This window comes from Acanthochromis polyacanthus, chromosome 21 (genome assembly GCF_021347895.1).
Source record: "Acanthochromis polyacanthus isolate Apoly-LR-REF ecotype Palm Island chromosome 21, KAUST_Apoly_ChrSc, whole genome shotgun sequence".
NCBI classification, from domain to species: Eukaryota; Metazoa; Chordata; class Actinopteri; family Pomacentridae; genus Acanthochromis; species Acanthochromis polyacanthus.
In genome coordinates this window covers 21047568-21065128 of record NC_067133.1, presented here as the reverse complement: position 1 = coordinate 21065128, position 17561 = coordinate 21047568, and the positions used below count along the sequence as shown (strand labels likewise).

At 37.6% G+C, this 17561-nt stretch overlaps 2 protein-coding genes across 2 annotated transcripts; one reads left to right on the top strand and one right to left on the bottom strand.

Annotated features, from left to right (window-relative positions):
* Positions 1-917: 917 nt before the first annotated feature.
* LOC110967194 (neuropeptide B-like) lies at positions 918-2300 on the top strand. Its single transcript, XM_022216716.2, has 2 exons — positions 918-1259; positions 1905-2300. Exons 1-2 carry the CDS (start codon positions 1002-1004, stop codon positions 2031-2033), a joined length of 387 nt encoding a protein of 128 aa, XP_022072408.1. The 5' UTR covers positions 918-1001; the 3' UTR covers positions 2034-2300.
* Positions 2301-2535: 235 nt separating this feature from the next.
* Positions 2536-17487, bottom strand: LOC110967193 (guanine nucleotide-binding protein G(o) subunit alpha-like). Its single transcript, XM_022216715.2, has 9 exons — positions 17051-17487; positions 16882-16973; positions 16704-16796; positions 16143-16303; positions 10742-10870; positions 6740-6869; positions 6545-6616; positions 4060-4147; positions 2536-2856 (listed from the first exon to the last, which is right to left on the bottom strand). Exons 1-9 carry the CDS (start codon positions 17178-17180, stop codon positions 2669-2671), a joined length of 1083 nt encoding a protein of 360 aa, XP_022072407.1. The 5' UTR covers positions 17181-17487; the 3' UTR covers positions 2536-2668.
* Positions 17488-17561: the final 74 nt, after the last annotated feature.

Sequence of the window (17561 nt, the reverse complement as noted above, 5' to 3'; positions counted from 1 at the left end):
CACTTTCCACATATCGCAGAGAACACCTGAAAAAGATGGATTCAGTCAAATCCTGTAAGATTTTATTATTTTAATAAAACAAGTGCTGTATTTACCTGCCAGAGAGAGTAGCATCAGAGTCCATGTCAGGTGTCTGTGTCCACCGCTCATGTTAAACCTCTTTCAGCTTAGACTGAATTCAAGTTATCAAGGTTGGAATTACTTTTAAAATGTTTGAGAGAAGCTCTGCAGACTACACATATTTTCTAATCGTGGTTGTTGACTGTAAGTATAGCTTCCTGCTATAAAAAAGGGTACCAGGTTGCCCAAAACACTCAGGCTCCCAGTAACCTAAAATAAGGTCACAGCAGTTTAAAAGCACGCTTCAGCATCTAATTTGAATGAGAGCTGCACCAATGCAGAGACAATCGACGTCCTGTGCTTGTGCTCTGCAGTCTGATGTTGCTTTGTTGTGGTTAAAGCACAGTCATAGCAGAGTTAGCACTGACATTTTATGGGTTTTTTGTTGCAACGGCTGTGACAATCTACCAACCAAGTGTTACTCTAACAAAGAGAGGTGGCACATTTTGTGGTGATGTTGATGTTTGATTTATCTGCATCTTTACTTTGGATAGATGATGACCAAAATCAATGTTTTGTAACCATTCTAAGATTGAACACTGTGTATTTAGATTGAGCTTTGGGATAAAAACTAGTCTGCTAAATAATTTCACAAGACTTCTGATTGATTTTTACACACTTTTGATAAGAATCCTAAAGTGCACTTCAAGAATTGAAAATGTTGGAGATACATTTCTAGCAAAACTCTATAGATGCAGAAAACGGGCCAAGGGATTTCTCACCAGCGCGTGAGTGATCAACCTTCGTGGGGCAATTTTCGTTGACGAAACTGGAGGGATGATGACGGGTCCCTATAAGAAGGGAGTCAGGAAACGAGGATGCAGTGAGCAGTGGCAACAAGGAGAAAAAAGGTGCGCAAGACCAAAGCCTTATCGCTCGACATGGAGATGCCCTCGAAACTCGCTTTCCTCATCGTAGTGATCTCCGTGCTGGTCGCTTGCAGTCCGACGGACGCATGGTACAAGCAGATGGCCGGTCCAAGCTACTATTCGGTGGGCAGAGCGTCCGGTTTGCTGTCCGGGATCCGGAGGTCACCGTACGTGAGGAGAGAGGAGTCTCAGCCGTCAGACAGCGGAGAGACAGCCAGCAACAGCGTGTTTTCTGACTTCACTTCGCACAATTCCATCTTGAAAACGGTGGTCAGTGGTCATCGATTTTTACCACCATGGATTTATGCATTACGCATGAACCCACACAATGCAGTCAGATATTAAGAAAGAAAGAAAGAAAGAAAGAAAATCTAATGCACTCTTTAAGGTACTGTCTGGCATGTTGGAAGGCACAGGTGACTAAATTTATGATCGTAAGCATTTGCCAGTTTTTGAGTGTTCCTATTGGTGTTTGCCTCCTTTGTCAGCACGTTAATTATCGTAAAAAAAATGCATTTTCAACATTTCATTTTGCAAAAAGAAAAGGAAACTGTGACCATCATGTATCTATCTTTTGTTATGTCGGACTCATGGTCACTTGAATCAGGAAGGAGCTGTCCATTCAGCACCACTGGGACATATATATATATATATATATATATATGGTCTTCATAAGTCTTTGTCAGATATGTAAAAATATTTTTCGAAAATGCAGACAACTAGAAGTTATGAGTATAGTATGAGTCAAGGGCGTGTTCTCTACAGAACCTTTCACTGTAGCAGATAGCGTGATAAGTGAAAAAGAATTATTAAAAACTATTTATTGTGTTACTAAAAATCTTTAAACTCATGGTCTGATTCAAGTGTCATATATTCTCCTGTAACGTCATCATTTCTCTTTTTCTCTCCAAATAGCCCATTTGCATCAAAGATATTACACCAGACCTGCAGAGCTGTGAACTCCTCCAGGAAATCAAGGGTTCATTTAAGTGCAAAGCCGACGTCTTCCTTTTCTTGGACTCCTCAGACTGTGCAGGAGACTGAGCTGTGAAGCCAAAAGCTGGGCTGGATGTTGAAGTCCACTTCTTTAAGTGACTATTTGAAAAAGTGTACATGTAACTTAACACAAGCGTTGCACTAGATGGCAGATGCTACTTTTTCCATGTACCATTTCATCTGGCTTATTGATCTTATGATAGACCTGTCATCAAACTTGAAGCTATAGTAGTCATGTATGAATGTACATATGATCTGAGTTTTCATTAAAGTAATCATGTTGCAGCCCTTGTTGAAACTAAATAATGAAAAACATCATGGTCGGTCTTTTTTTTTCTAGACTAAAATCTATCAAATCAAATCACTTTTTGATTCGTAAAAGGCTTTAAATGTGTCAAAGTTGTACATGCTGGTGTTTGCTATTCATTAGTTCTGGTTTAAGAGAGAAAAAAACTAAAACAAAATAATTCAAAATCACCATTCATGCTTTTCCACAAATATTTTATTTAAAATGATTTAAAATTAAAGGAAAATGCACAGCTTGAAGATCCATAACTTATTAGTCAGTTGAATAATTTGTTTTGAATGATTACGGCATTTTCACAGAGAAAAGAACAGCTGTGATAAAAACTTACAGACATGAAAGACTAAAAAACACAATTTAAAGAGTCTCCGGGAGACTTTCACAGCAGCTGGATGTCTGCCAGGTTCTCCTTGATAATCTGATCATTGACCATGTGGAAGGCCAGCTGTATGTTGTCGGTGTCTGTGGCGGTGGTGTAGTGGTGGTACACGGGCCTGTCAGGGCTGCTGCATGTGGAGAACATGGCAGTTATGTGGTGAGCTGCAGCATCCACATCACAATCTGCTCCTAGACAGGACAGGAGGAGGAACATCACAAATGTTGGTTCAAGTAACAGCGTAAACTACAGAAAATCTGTCCAGTTCCTGGTATATTAATGATTTCCTCTTTCAATGCTCAAATGCAGAAACAGAGTTTACAATCCGGTTCGTGTCAGCAAACCTGAAATACGTATGACTAAAATCCAGCGAGGAGGAATGACTACATTTACATAAACAGGACTGTATGGACATACTGTGACAGTCAGGAATTCTGATTGCCAGACCAATAGGGAGGATGCAGTGGTTCATCTGCTGAAAAGAAATACACCATCTCCTTGAGGACCATGGGGATATTATTTATCCATGTCACCATCTTTGAGTGTAAAGTAATAAAAGCTGAGCAAAAGTGGTAGTAATCAGTGTTCGCCGTAAATAAGTTCTCTCAGGTTTAGCGTATGAAACCAACACTGACACAAGTAAAATGCAAATGAGGCATTCTATAGTCCAAAGAGATCCTTTTTGTTTTAATAACCATCTGAACTCTCTTTAACTGACTAAAAAGATACACTGAGCAAACCTGCATATGCAAATGGTCAATTCTCAGAGGGGAAAAAAAATCTGATTTATAATGTTGGGATTTAATTTAGCAAATTGCACACAAATTTTGTTTTTATAGCGACACATTTTCCACATCCTAGCCACATGTGACTTTAAAGGAGAATGATCAGAGAGTTTGACCAGTAGCTATAAAAGTCCACCTAAAATACCACTTTAACCAAATGGCATAATACCATAGATAAGAGAAACATGAGAATGAGCTATTGGCATGCTGAATGCTGACATGTCTGTTAGTCTTGTAGTCAGGCACTGGAAAGTTTACATCTAGACCATTCTTTCAAAAACAACAACAAAAAAAAAAAACAACAACACATCACTTCAGACAACATAATAAAATAGATAAGGCATGTGATGTTCTAGACAGACATGTGACTCATTACTGACTTGTAATTGTTGGTTTATGACCCTATTCTCCATCTGTCCATTATACATTTCCAAAATGGCGCGTGCTTGGTGGCTTCGTGATATTAATTTTTTTGTAGAGATGTTGTGTGTTGGAACTAGAAGTACTTATTCTTGCATGTTATAAACAACAGACAGAATTTCATAAGACAACAAATGCTGGGTTGATATTTTTACAAATGAAAAGCATTGCAAAATAATTCTTTTGTACCTTTATAGCTAGAAAGGTAAAATCTCAAGTGTCTCCCAGAATGTAGAATCTTCTCCCGGAAAAGGTCAGCTTTGTTCATGAATAGAATCTGTTGGGGAGAAATAAATACATGTGGAAGCTTAAAGAGTGAACTCAATGCAAATTCTAAGAACATGAGTCATAGGTCTAAAATGCATCACATATCTGCAGAAACACAATTGTACATTGAGTTTTCCATCCACTTATGGTCAATTATTGTTGTTATTTGAACATTTAGTGGCCTTTATTTCATCACCATGTACCCGTAACATCAGCAGTATTGTGACATGCTGTTTCAATTATTGTTTAAACCATCATGCATTCAAGTTCCCAAGGAAGAAAAGACAGCCTCAACCTTATGAATAAGAATCTCCACACTGCTGATAAATGCTTAAAGCATCACAACACACTCTCTGCATTCATTCATTCAACATGTTATACATTAAAGTAGGGAAGAGCCAAGTCAGAATGTAAAAAAAGTTGGCATACAAACCCAGACACTCCCAGGGGAAACTCAAAAACAAGTATCCTGTTCTGTAGAAAGCATTCAGAACATTGCACTGCACATCTTCAGAGCCAAAACAGACCAATGCACTACATGCATTTCAGACTAATTGGTAGTTTTGTCCATGAAGTGAAAGGTGAAGTTTGCATTAGTGTATTGAAAATATTCTGAAGTTGTCACATGAGCTCTGCCATTTCCAAACCACCTCTATCGATTCACTTCAAGCCGCCAATAGAAAAACAATTGGCTACTCAGCACTGAAAAGACAAATAAGATGCGCATATGATTGAAAAGGACATGGCTGGAAGATAACGTTTAGTGCTAAATGTCGTGAGTTAATTAAACAAAGATGCTGACTGAAATGAGTGATTCATGCCCATATAAACCGTCCCACACGTTCTCAGACAAAACATTATCATGCAAATTCATTACGGTGGCTTGTAAACAGTGCTTGCAGATAACTTACTCAACAAAAATCACCTGCCCTACATCTCAATTTTCTATGCTAATTATGTGTGTCAGACGCAATCACAGTCTCAGATGTGCCCCGTTCGCTTGGAATGAATTATCAAAAGAGCCACTGAGTGCGTCATTTACCTCTGCATATTTGGATGAGCTTTGTTAAAACACATAGCTGACAGTCAGAAGCCATAAAAACACAAGTATAAAGTGATTACTTGATGTACACTACCAGTCAAAAGTTTTAGAATGCCCCAATTTTTCCCTTTTTTAAAAAAACTTGAAATTTAAGTAGTTCAAGTCCAATGAATAGCTTGAAATGGTAGAAAAGTGGTGAACTGCCAGAGGTTTTTTTTTTTTTTTTTTTTTTTAAAAAACAAAAACAAGAAAAAGTAAGGTTACCTAAAACTGAAAAAAAAAATGTGCAGATCAGATCAGTGCAAATCAGAATTATACCAAAAGGCCTTTTTCAGGGAACAAGAAATCAGTTTAAAACGTGAATTTTTTCTGAATAGCATAGTACTGCAGAAAGTAGTGTGTTGCTATAAAAATGGTGCGGAAAAGGCAATTAACAATAGAAGACAGTCAGACCAGGATTACACTTAAAAATGTTGGTCTTTCCTATAAAGAAACTGAAGAAAGTCAAGGTGTCAGTGAGTACTATTTTCTTCACCACCAACTGACACTCAGAAACTTGAGGAAAGTGACAGGAAGAGGTCTGGAAGACCCAAAGCCACAACAGCTTGCGTGATAGACGGCTCACTGGACAACAGCTTCAAGCACAGCTAAATAGTGGTCATAGTAAGAAGTCTAAGTTTCAACTCTGAAGAGAAGACTTGGAGTTGCAAGTTTGACAGGTTGAGTTGCAGCAAGAAAGTCATTGCTCAGACATCAGTAAGAAAAAAAGGCTTGCCTGGGCCATGAAACACTACCACTGGACTACTCACTGGAAGAAGGTATTATGGACTGATGAATCAAAATCTGAAATCTTTGGTTCATCACACATCATTTTTTATATGCCGTTGAGAAGGCAGAAGGATAATTCCTCAGTGTGTGACATCAATTGTCAAACAGGGAGGAGGAAGCATGATGGCTCGAGGCTGTTTTTGCTTTTGTTTCACTAGAGGTATCCTGAACCACAATGGCTAAAACAGCATTCTGCAGCACCATGCAGAACCCTTTATGCGCCTCAGTGGAGGCGCATAAAGGGTCAGTGGTTCATCCTACAGCAAGATAATGACCCAAAACATAAGTCCAAGCTATGCCAGAACTACCTTAGGAAAAAAGAAGCTGGTAAGCTTGAAATTGACATTTTGGTTTCTAATAGACTTTTTTAAACTTAATTTATTCATGCTATGCTTTCATTTCAGAGTACAATTAGACATTAACATGTATTTTTCCAATTTAAAAAAAATTGAAAATTTGGGGTGTTCTAAAACTTTTGACCATTAGTGTATATTTAGAATTAAAATCTCAGTGAGACTGAACTGCAAATAAACTTACCAGGGAGGTTTTCTGGAAGACTGTGTTGATGCAGATTGATGAAAAGAGTTCTAGACTTTCCTGCAGCCGATTCTAATGATATGTAAAAAATGGAAGCCAATGCAGATGAAGTTAATGCTAAACAAGTCTGGTTTTAGTGGTGAAAAAAATTAAAACATTGCATTTGATTTATATGAATAGTCTTTAACAACATACCACTGATGGATCATCCAACAGTGTCATATCATAGGTGCTGAGGGCCACAACAAACAACACAACCTGAACGCAGTCAAAGCAGCTCAGCCACTTCTTCCTCTCACTCCTCACTCCCCCGACATCATACAACCTGTCAACAGGCAAAATAAAACTTCAAAATTTATGCAACAAAATTGGATGCGATGCCGAGAAGTGCAGAGAGAAAAGAAGAAAAACAATGTGTGCACATTATTCTCCATGTTTAATGGCCAGAAATGACCGATACATCTTTAAAAAACAAAACAAAAAACCCCAGTGCTCTTAACTTCACTCAACATTGACTGATCGCTTTTTAAGTTGAGCTATAGAAATGATTTAATGCAAATTACAGGTTGCTTTAAAAAGAAATAAAGTAAGACGACACTATGATCTTTAGCAGTATTCAAAATTTAGAATAGGGCTTAAGTCCAGATCCCAGTCCACATTCAGTCTGAACAGAAAATCAATCTGGACCAAAACCATACCTTTTGTTATGAACACAACCAACTTTGAAATAAAACTTGGATTGATAAAAAAAAAAAAAAAGTTAGTGATGTTAAATATCTTGTGTGGCTGGAGATTATGCACAGTTATCCTTTTGCCAGATAAATGTGTTTTTTAATGTCTCTTATCTTCCCATTGCTGTTACCATGGCAACATTAACTGCTATACACTGTCGTGCATTGTTGCTGTCGAGTTCATGTGCTGACATTACTACAGAGACTTTTCTGTCTGCTCCAAAATGAGTCTCGTTTTTTCTACTATACACGCTAAAAAAAGTTTTCAAACAAATTTTAGCTTTAATTTTTCTGAACAATCTACTGTTATGCAGGTTTGCCAGTTTTTCTTAAATTTCAGAAAATAAGTAGCAAAATCTCAGGAAAAAAGTATTCATGTTACCCCAAAAACAAAAATAAGCCAAACCTGTAACTGACGTCCATATCAATGTGTTTTTTATAGATAATATTTTGTTGCTTTACCATGTTTGACCATCTAATGACACTATTTTACTTATCTAAATCAACAAAAATCATCATGTATCAGATTTTTTTATTTGACTGAAAAAAACATGTATATCAAGCATTGAAAACTCTATTTTTAAAAAAAATCTGTTTATGTGTTGCTAATTAAACATGCATTTCATTATCACCAATTTTATTGCAGCCTCTGACCTTAGATAAAAATAAGATGTGGACTTTTGAGTAACTGGTTTGAGAGCCCCTGATGTAGACCAAGAGTTAGACATTTGATCAGCTTTAAAGTGACTGAGTGTACAGCCATATATTAATATGTGTCACTGTCACATGTTAAATTTGAAAAATGTTTTCTACCATGAATTTCTTGATCTTCTATTTTTTTTTTTTTTTACACAGAAACTGGACCATTGGTGTAGAAAGGATAATGGAAGTTGGGTGGGGTCATTCATGACTCCAAAAAATGTGGCCAGTGGCAGATGGGTCATCTCATATAAAGAGCCTGGTTCTGCTCAAGGTTTCTTCCTGGTGAAAGGGAGTTGTTTTTTTTGCCACCGTCACCTTAGGGCCTGCTCTGGACATTCAGGTATATGGGTTCTATAAAGCCTCTTGAGACAATTTGAACTGTAATTGGCGCTATATAAGTAAAATTGAATTGAATTTTGACATTAGCTTTGATTTTATTGTAATTATCCATTACTTGCAACTTTTTTTTTTTGCAGTGAAACATGGCTAACAGACCTACAGTAGCAAGATTTTCTGCTGCAGAAACCTTGCGGTATAATAAACATAAATAGAATAAATAAAGTACTCCTGACCCAAATTTGTAATTTTGATCGCTAAAATAATTTGGTCTCGAGTGTTACATAAACCATAGATATGCTGTCTTATTTATATGGTGGTATACTTGATGTTTAAAATAATAATAATAATAATAGTACAGCTTCAAAACATTCGCACTCAACTTAAATATTGGGCCGGTCTGTTTCAACATATGATCAAGCATTAAGTGAAGCTGAGGGTCTTGGTGACACAGGCAATGAGTTCCCATTTGGACCAGAGTCTCTCCAGGTGCATGATTGCGGTACTCATGTCAAACGGCAAAGAACCATTTCTCCTCTCGGTCAAGAGTCAGTTCTAACAAGCTGGGGGACAATAAGCATTAACTGCAGCATTTGACAGCAGTAGTTTATATAGTAGAGAAAAGAAAATCATGGCTCACGACAGCAACAAGGCGATTATGGTTCGACTTGCGTAATAAAAAAAACATGATCAGACCTATAAATTGATGTAACTTGTATTAAAGTGAATAAAAAGAAGCAAATTCAGTGATTCTGGGTTGGTTTTAGTCACACAGAGCAACAGAAACATCATTCAGGATGGCAAAAATACTTTCTAATGCAGGAAACAACATAACACAAAGTTATCTGTTGCACAAATTTGGTCCATTTCTTGTCTAGTTGTTGCAACTACAAACAGCAATTTATTTAAATACATTTTTTCAAGTAATTTTTCTTGAAATCTGATACCAAATTGTTCATGACTAACTTTTATTTATATATCAGAAAGGCAGGATGTTGTTGCAATCCCAGAGTGAATCTACATTGTATGCAGTATTCATGAAGTCCTGGTCTGTATGGATTCTGTTTCTTATGACCCACACACTGAATGCTGTCACAAAGCACAGGAGCAGCAGGCAGGGAGCATCATGAATGTATGGTTACTCTGAAAACAACAGATCAAATAAGAAAGGGAGGTGGGATTTTGGTGATTCATTGCTATGCTTTCTCCACATATGTGTAAATATTTCTGGAGTAACACCATCAATATTTCATGTCTGACTCATGCCTCCCTCAGCTCAGAGGCTTTCGTTAGGAGCCTCTCAAGAGTTTGACAAGCAATCTCCAGAGCCTCAACAAGCTGACGTCAAAGACAGCAGCATGTTAGCGCCAGGACTTTGCTCACACTTACGCATAAGTTAGTTATTTATTCACCCATTTATTATGCATTGATATTACATTTTAATTTTGATTATTTCCGTACATTCTCAGACGCTATCAGATTTTGTGAACATCAGCTTAAAGAGTTGAGAAATTTGCTTTCAGAAGAGTGTAAGGTGTACTTTTTCTGTTAAGTTACAATGTTGTATGTAGAAATGTGAAATTATTGACTCTGTGGTGTTTGAGACGTCCATTGATGTCCCCACTTCAAACCTGAAAACCTTTGCTGTATTCTGTCACTTTCTCACCATTCTTGTCTTTTTAACTAGTCAACCATCCAATAAAGAATGAAGAGCTGAGAAAAATCTTTTAACAACTCCAAAATCACCATATAGAAGCTAATCACAAACATATCCAACCTAAACCAGTGTGTTAATGACATGCATGCATGTTTATGCACATACTGAGAAAATATACAATGAAACGAATCATTAAAGTTTTCTCTATAGCATCAGTGCTGCCAGAAACTTTTAAAAGTGCCTTTAAACCAACAACTTGAAGATTCCCCTTTATCGACCATTTTTTATGCATATCTGGCGTATCTACAAGCACATAATGAAACATATTCATTATGGTTTATGCGGTCTACAACATGAGGTTTGTAATACACTTTGAGTGTTTTGTGTACATTTATTTAGTCTGTGTCTCTTTTGTCCAGCGTTGATTCAACGTTGTTTACAGATTTATTGTCTCATTTATAACCAAGATTTCCTCACTGGAAATGGGAAAGTGTTTCAAAGGAACAGTTTGACTATTTAGGTAAAGCATACAAAGAGTTCAACCCTCCCTCTTTGAAATACTGTCTTGATATTAACTGTGCATATAGTGAGGAATTTAATTTTCACCAACAATAAATGGAAACTATTTTTAGGAGGCCTTCAGTAGCCCTCTATGAACTGTTAAAGTATCTACCTTTATGAACTCAATACCTAACGTTATGTTGCTATTGTTTTTGTTTCTTTAAATCTGTGTACAGCTGGTCTGCCGGATTTAATTTAGGTAAATCTTACCGCAACATCATTTCATTAATTTGAAACTGCGTCTCAATGATTCCACAGGTCCTCACTCTGACTCTCAGGACATCCGTCTCCGTGGGAATGTAATTTGGTTTGATGATTCGACTCATGTTCTCAAAGAAACTGGAGGGCAGAAGAAGATAACAATAGATGGCATGAACTGACACATGATCAGATACATATTTTATTGCCGCTTTTGCCAGATTTCTTTGAATTTTTAAGAATCTTTTACAGGAAAAAAAATATTAATTACCAAATGAAAGCCTGATAGCTGTTGTTCTGGCTTTTTTTTTTTGCCATACCATTCATACATGTAATCCACTCTTAATGGCTCAACCATTTTGAATGGTAAATATTGCAATACCTTTTAACTGTATTATGTATAACAGTTTAAAAACTTGTGTCTAAATTTGGTAATGGAGTACATAAGGCTTACATTTTTTTAATGTCGAAATCCTTGTTAGAACAACCTAACCTTTGAGTAATAAACTGAAGAGCTTGTGTCCGTGTAACAATTTATTAAGGAAATTGTAATTGAAAATAGTTTTGATTGCAGATGAAAAGCAGATTTTCCTACTTAATTTGTTGATTTAACATTTTCTTAATAAATTGTCAAATCTTAAAAGATGCAGACCGTTATTGCAGGTTTTTTTGGGGGGGATGCAGAACAGAAGGTCAAATTGTTAAATAAGATCAACTGTAATAGGCTTGGACAGCAGTCTCAGCATGACAGGGGTTTAAGGTACACTAGAGGTTTACATAGTAAAGAATGGACATTTTCACATGTAACATCAGCTGCAAATTTGTCATTTACTGGAGAGGCACACCATGTTTTCCACAGTCATTTCACATAGTCAATAACTGTAAAGGTGAAAATGTTTCAGTTATTTCAGAGTGAGATATGCCCTGGAGGCAGTTTAGACCTTTGACTAAAGTTAAGGTTCAACACATGTTTAAATTGTGGAACTGTGTCAAAATGTTAAATTTCATCCACTTAGTATAGAAGTATTCAGCCGTCGAAAGAAAAAAAATGTTGACAAAATGCACACAATGGAGAGCTTTGCATTTTTGTTAACATGTTGCAGAATATTTTTTTAGGTATTTTAATACCACTGGGCAGCTGGGATCGCTGATTGTCAGCACTAAAACATCACTCTTTGTTCTAGTCTAAAAGAATATTTTTAAACTGAAAATAGTCATTGTGTTTTGTGAAATTGTCTACGTTGCATTAGATTAATCGAAGAGTAAATTCAGACTAGCAAGAGAAAGGTCTAAAACATATCTTGCAAAGCAACTTCTATGGATCTTTTGTATATCCATGAAGAATTTGCGCAACAAAATCTAAGCACAGTGTGCATAAATTAGAATCTGCGACCCTTTAACTGCTCTGAAAGTATTTTATACTTTTTTCCTGCTCTGCCATACTTTAATATTCATGTTAAAACACCTTGCATTTCCACATAATCTTCCACTACTGATTTTCATTTCAAAATATGATACCTCTCAAAAGAAGTGAGTTAGTTTTACTTATCTTCTTTATTAGAAGCTAGTGTTTTAATTTGAGCGGATTTTTAAAGCACACATTTAATACACTCAATAATTAAGTTCCTGTAACTGCAAATGTCATGGGGAAGTTACGAGCGTCACGACACAGTCTAATCCAACATTTCTGGAGGGGAAAATCAATTCCCACAGAGCTAGTACGCTGAAAGAGAGCTGGCCAAGCTTCATATCATCCTCCTGCTCCCAACTTTATTGAGTTCCTATAATGACTCTGTCACAACTCCATCTTTCTCAATCTGGCTACCTGGAGTTCATTTTTATCTTGACAGACCTCGTTTCTGTTGCCTCGGAGATAAGAAATTCTATTCACTCCATTTATTCCACTTTAAAAGATACTCACACATTCGCTTTAAAAACTAAATGCAAACCTCACCACTGTTGTTCCAAAGTAATTCAGAAGCATTGGATGACTCAAAACCAATTGGCTTTAGAGAGGCAGGACAATCATTTAGTTGCTGCTTGATTTTTGCTTTACTGAGAGGATTTTCTTAATAATAATTCATTGTTAGTTTTCAGTATTGGTTACATGTTAATTTTTTTTTTTTAACCATACATTTCCCAGAATCCTCTTACTGATGATGAACATTCTAAACACTAGCAACTTGTGCAAATGTTGACATCACTGCCATAATTTCCCTTGACCATTCATCCTCTATACACTGCTTTATCCTCACTAGGGTCGAGGGGGGTGCTGAAGCCTATCCCAGCTGACTCGGGCGAAGGCAGGAGACTCCCTGGACAGGTCGCCAGTCTGTCACTGGGCTACATATACAGACACATAATCACTCTCACACTCACACCTATGGGCAATTTAGAGTAATTAATTAGCCTCAGCATATTTTGGACTGTGGGAGGAAGCCAGAGTACTCAGAGAAAATCCACACATGCACAGGGAGAACATGCAAACTCCATGCAGAAAGATCCCAGGCCCAAGCCAGGATTTGAACCGGGGATCTTCTTGCTGCGAGGCAAAAGTGCTAACCACTACACACGTGGACAAAATTGTTGGTACCCCTCAGTTAAAGAAGGAAAAACCCACAATTCTCACTGAAATCACTTGAAACTCACAAAAGTAACAATAAATAAAAATTTATTGAAAATTAAATAATCAAAAACAGCCATCACTTTTGAATTGTTGATTAACATAATTATTTAAAAAAACAAACTAATGAAACAGGCCTGGACAAAAATGATGGTACCTCTATAAAAGATTGAAAACTATTTGACCAGAGTGACATGATAAACTCAGGTGTGTCATTTAATTGACATCACAGGTGTTTCCAAACTCATAATCAGTCAGTCTGCCTATTTAAAAGGGAGACAAGTAGTCACCCTGCTGTTTGGTGAAAAGGTGTGTACCACACTGAACATGGACAACAGAAAGCGAAGGAGAGAACTGTCCCAGGACATCCGAAAAAAAATGATAGACAAACATCTTAAAGGTAAAGGCTATAAGACCATCTCTAAACAGCTTGAAGTTCCTGTGACAACAGTGGCTCATATTATTCAGAAGTTCAAGACCCACGGGACAGTAGCCAACCTCCCTGGACGTGGCCGCAAGAGGAAAATTGATGACAAATTGAAGAGACGGATCGTTCGAATTGTATCCAAAGAGCCCAGAGCAACCTCCAAAGAAATTAAAGGTGAACTCCAAGGCCAAGGTACATCAGTGTCAGATCGCACCATTCGTCGTTGTTTGAGCCAAAGTGGACTTCATGGGAGACGACCAAGGAGGACACCACTGCTGAAAAAAACTCATAAAAAAGCCAGACTGGAATTTGCAAAAATGCATGTTGACAAGCCACAAAGCTTCTGGGAGAATGTCCTTTGGACAGATGAGACCAAACTGGAGCTTTTTGGTAAGGCACATCAACTCTATGTTCATAGACTCAAAAACCAAGCATACGAAGAAAAGAACACTGTCCCTACGGTGAAACATGGAGGAGGCTCAGTAATGTTTTGGGGCTGCTTTGCTGCATCTGGCACAGGGTGTCTTGAAAGTGTGCAAGGTACGATGAAATCTGAAGACTATCAAGGCATTCTGGAGAGAAATGTGCTGCCTAGTGTCAGAAAGCTTGGTCTCAGTCGCAGGTCATGGGTCTTCCAACAGGACAACGATCCAAAACACACAGCCAAAAACACCCAAGAATGGCTGAGAGAAAAGCGTTGGACTATTCTAAAGTGGCCTTCTATGAGCCCAGATCTGAATCCCATTGAACATATGTGGAAGGAGCTGAAACATGCCATTTGGAGAAGACACCCATCAAACCTGAGACAACTGGAGCTGTTTGCTCATGAGGAGTGGGCCAAAATACCTGTTGACAGCTGCAGAACGCTCATTGACAAATACAGAAATCGCTTAATTGCAGTGATTGCCTCAAAAGGTTGTGCAACAAAATATTAAGTTATGGGTACCATCATTTTTGTCCAGCCCTATTTCATTAGTTTGTTTTTTAAAATAATTATGTTAATCAACAATTCAAAAGTGATGGCTGATTTTGATTATTTAATTTTCAATAAATTTTTATTTATTGTTACTTTTGTGAGTTTCAAGTGATTTCAGTGAGAATTGTGAGTTTTTCCTTCTTTAACTGAGGGGTACCAACAATTTTGTCCACGTGTGTATGACACTGTGCAGCCCCTTAATTTCCCTTGTGTGCGAGTGAAATCCGCTGCAATCCAATGCAACTGGTCTGCTATTAATAAAATCTGCATGATTAATGCCCAGAATGTTGATTTTATTTTTTTGTTGACACCATCATGACAGCTATTTCAGCACCGTGATCATAAACTGGAATGTATTTGGTCTGAAGGGACTTTAATAGTTGTACTCCCCTCATGTGTGTCATTTGGATGGACACATAATTAAGGTGCTTTAAAGACATGCACTCCAGTCCATCCATCTGATTCAAATAAATATGGCAGCTTTATGTTCGAAAGTACACCACCACCATTTGAGCATTTTTTTCTTTGATTAAAAAGAAAAAAAAAAAGGGGGGAAAAAGCTTGATATGAACTCAATTTGGCAAGCTGTCCACAAGAATATTTTAGCAGTTAATCTATCACCCAAGCCTGCGTCAAGAAGCGTAAGGTGTCGGGGTGATTTTTCGTGATTGCATTTGCATTAAACTTGCAGTGCCAAATAATAATGACATTTACTGAAATGTGTGTAAGGAGGCCCACTTGAGCTAATGATGCAACAGCTCAATAGATGATGCATCAAAACAGACAGGCATGATTTCATGGCACTGTACAGTTACTTTTTTGGTAATGAACCATTGAAAGGGCACAATTGCATTGCTAAAGGACAGAGATTTGAAAAACAAGTTCTGTCCACATAAATAAAAAAAATGTCCCACTTGTGGATGTGAAAACACACTAGCTGTATTTTAAAAACATCTGCTTCATAATTTGTAGTCACGTGTGTCTCTTAGAAAATACAGTTCAATTATGTTACTACAGATTCAACAGAACCTCAACCTCATGTCTCCTCAGTCTACAGCATCACATGTATGTTATTTGGCTGCTCATTAAACTAAATAACTGACTCTTTAATCATGTTTGTTTCATCTGCTCCACCCTAATTCCCATCTTCCTGGATATCTGCAAACAGTGCTGTTTTTAATGTGCTCCAATTAAGCCTCCCCTTTTACAAATGTCAGGGAAATCATTTCCTGAGGATGAGTTATTCTCAGCAGTCCCTTTACTGGTGCTCTGCATTGACAAGATGTGACAACACACTTCTTGCTGGGCAATTTCCCTTGACATTTCCACCATCAGTCATAATTGGGGGTGGTGTGTAACGCAAATCATTTGAGGCCCATCTACTCACTAGAGCGCAGAGTCATTCAGCTCAAACTCGCAGCCTCTGGCTGCAGCTGCTCGAACCCCTTGGTCAGCCCAGAGAGAACAGAATGCATGAGCCACAAAGGGAAGCAGGTCCTGGTCATCGCCCAGACACTGGCTGCAGGAGAGGACGGAATGGGCATGCACCTGTAGGGACAAAATATAAAACATGGCATTCAGTTTTTTGTTTGTTTTTTTAAAAGAGAGATTGAATGCAATGTTTAGTCCCCAAAATCTATATGTAATGCACTGACCCTGCACCCAAGAGTATAAATGGATCATTTTGTAACGTTCAGCACTCATAGGCCCAGTTTGCACCTTTTGTCTGCATCTGGATATGTTATCTGAATTCTGAGGACAAGAAAGATTCGAAATTGTGCTGCAAATTGCTCATATTGCATTGATCCGTGTTATCAACAAACAAGACTAAGATGTGATCACAGTGGATACTTCCCTTGTCATCTATGCTGATTCTGTGCCATGTTCAGATAAAGACTGACATCTAGTGTAATAAAGAGGGGTTGCAATACAAGTGACAGCATCTGACCTTATTCTTCATGTTTGCGAGGTTAATCCTCAACATTCCCATTCCTTGTAGAACAATCTTCATAGATGTCAAGAGGTTGTCGAAGACTGCCGGCTGAGAAAAACATTTTATCCAGTGTGCGTCCAGAAAGATTTCATTATTAAGGTGAGATAAAAATGATAGTCACAGTGTCCATTACCTTGAAACTAATGAGCTCCTGTTTGGAGAAGCCATCGCTGTGAATTATCTTTATCTGTTTGACTATCGTACTCTTTCCACTCTCCGCAGTTCCTGAAAACACACAGACAGAGAAAACCAATTGTTTTAGCTAGAAATGCCAGTGCTTGTGTGAAACAAAATAAACTTACCAAGCATGAGTATTTTGACCACATTCTTCTCAGCCCTGGCATGTTCACTAAGGTCCAGTTCTATTTTAGAGTTCTGGATTTTGGCCTTTTTATTCTCCTCTGTGATGTCGTGGGGCAAGCAGGTTCTCATGCAGATCTGAGGAAACAAATTCAGTTTTTACTTTTAACTTGGATGCCTAGGGACCATAGTAAAGTATGAACTGTTAAGAATCTGAACAAATAGAAATGCATTCTATGAACTGAACAAACAGAACTGCATTTTACTATTTATTTTTTAAACCTAGATGAGTAAGTATCTGTACAACATAATAGACATCATGAAACTAGCAGAGCAGCATCAAATATTTGGTCATATACCAGAAATAAACCATACATCTGCGACACAGCTAATGAAGCCGTCGATGCTGACTTGTGTAATGTTGTTCAAATCTGAAGGATTTGACAAAGTTGGTAAAATTTTCAGAAACAGGACCAGCACTGATTGTCAGGCATGTCAGTTGCTGTTTTGGCT

Bases quoted from the DNA above. Each gene is read 5' to 3' on its own strand.
- LOC110967193 (XM_022216715.2), bottom strand. From the start codon at position 17,180: ATGAGAACCTGCTTGCCCCACGACATCACAGAGGAGAATAAAAAGGCC. The intron at 10,871-16,142 runs GTGAGTAGATGG...TCTGCCCTCCAG, and splicing joins CTGAATGACTCTGCGCTCTA to TTTCTTTGAGAACATGAGTC. The intron at 6,617-6,739 runs GTATGTTGTTAA...ACATATCATTAG, and splicing joins TGTTGGATGATCCATCAGTG to AATCGGCTGCAGGAAAGTCT.
- LOC110967194 (XM_022216716.2), top strand. From the start codon at position 1,002: ATGGAGATGCCCTCGAAACTCGCTTTCCTCATCGTAGTGATCTCCGTG. The intron at 1,260-1,904 runs GTCAGTGGTCAT...CTCTCCAAATAG, and splicing joins ATTCCATCTTGAAAACGGTG to CCCATTTGCATCAAAGATAT.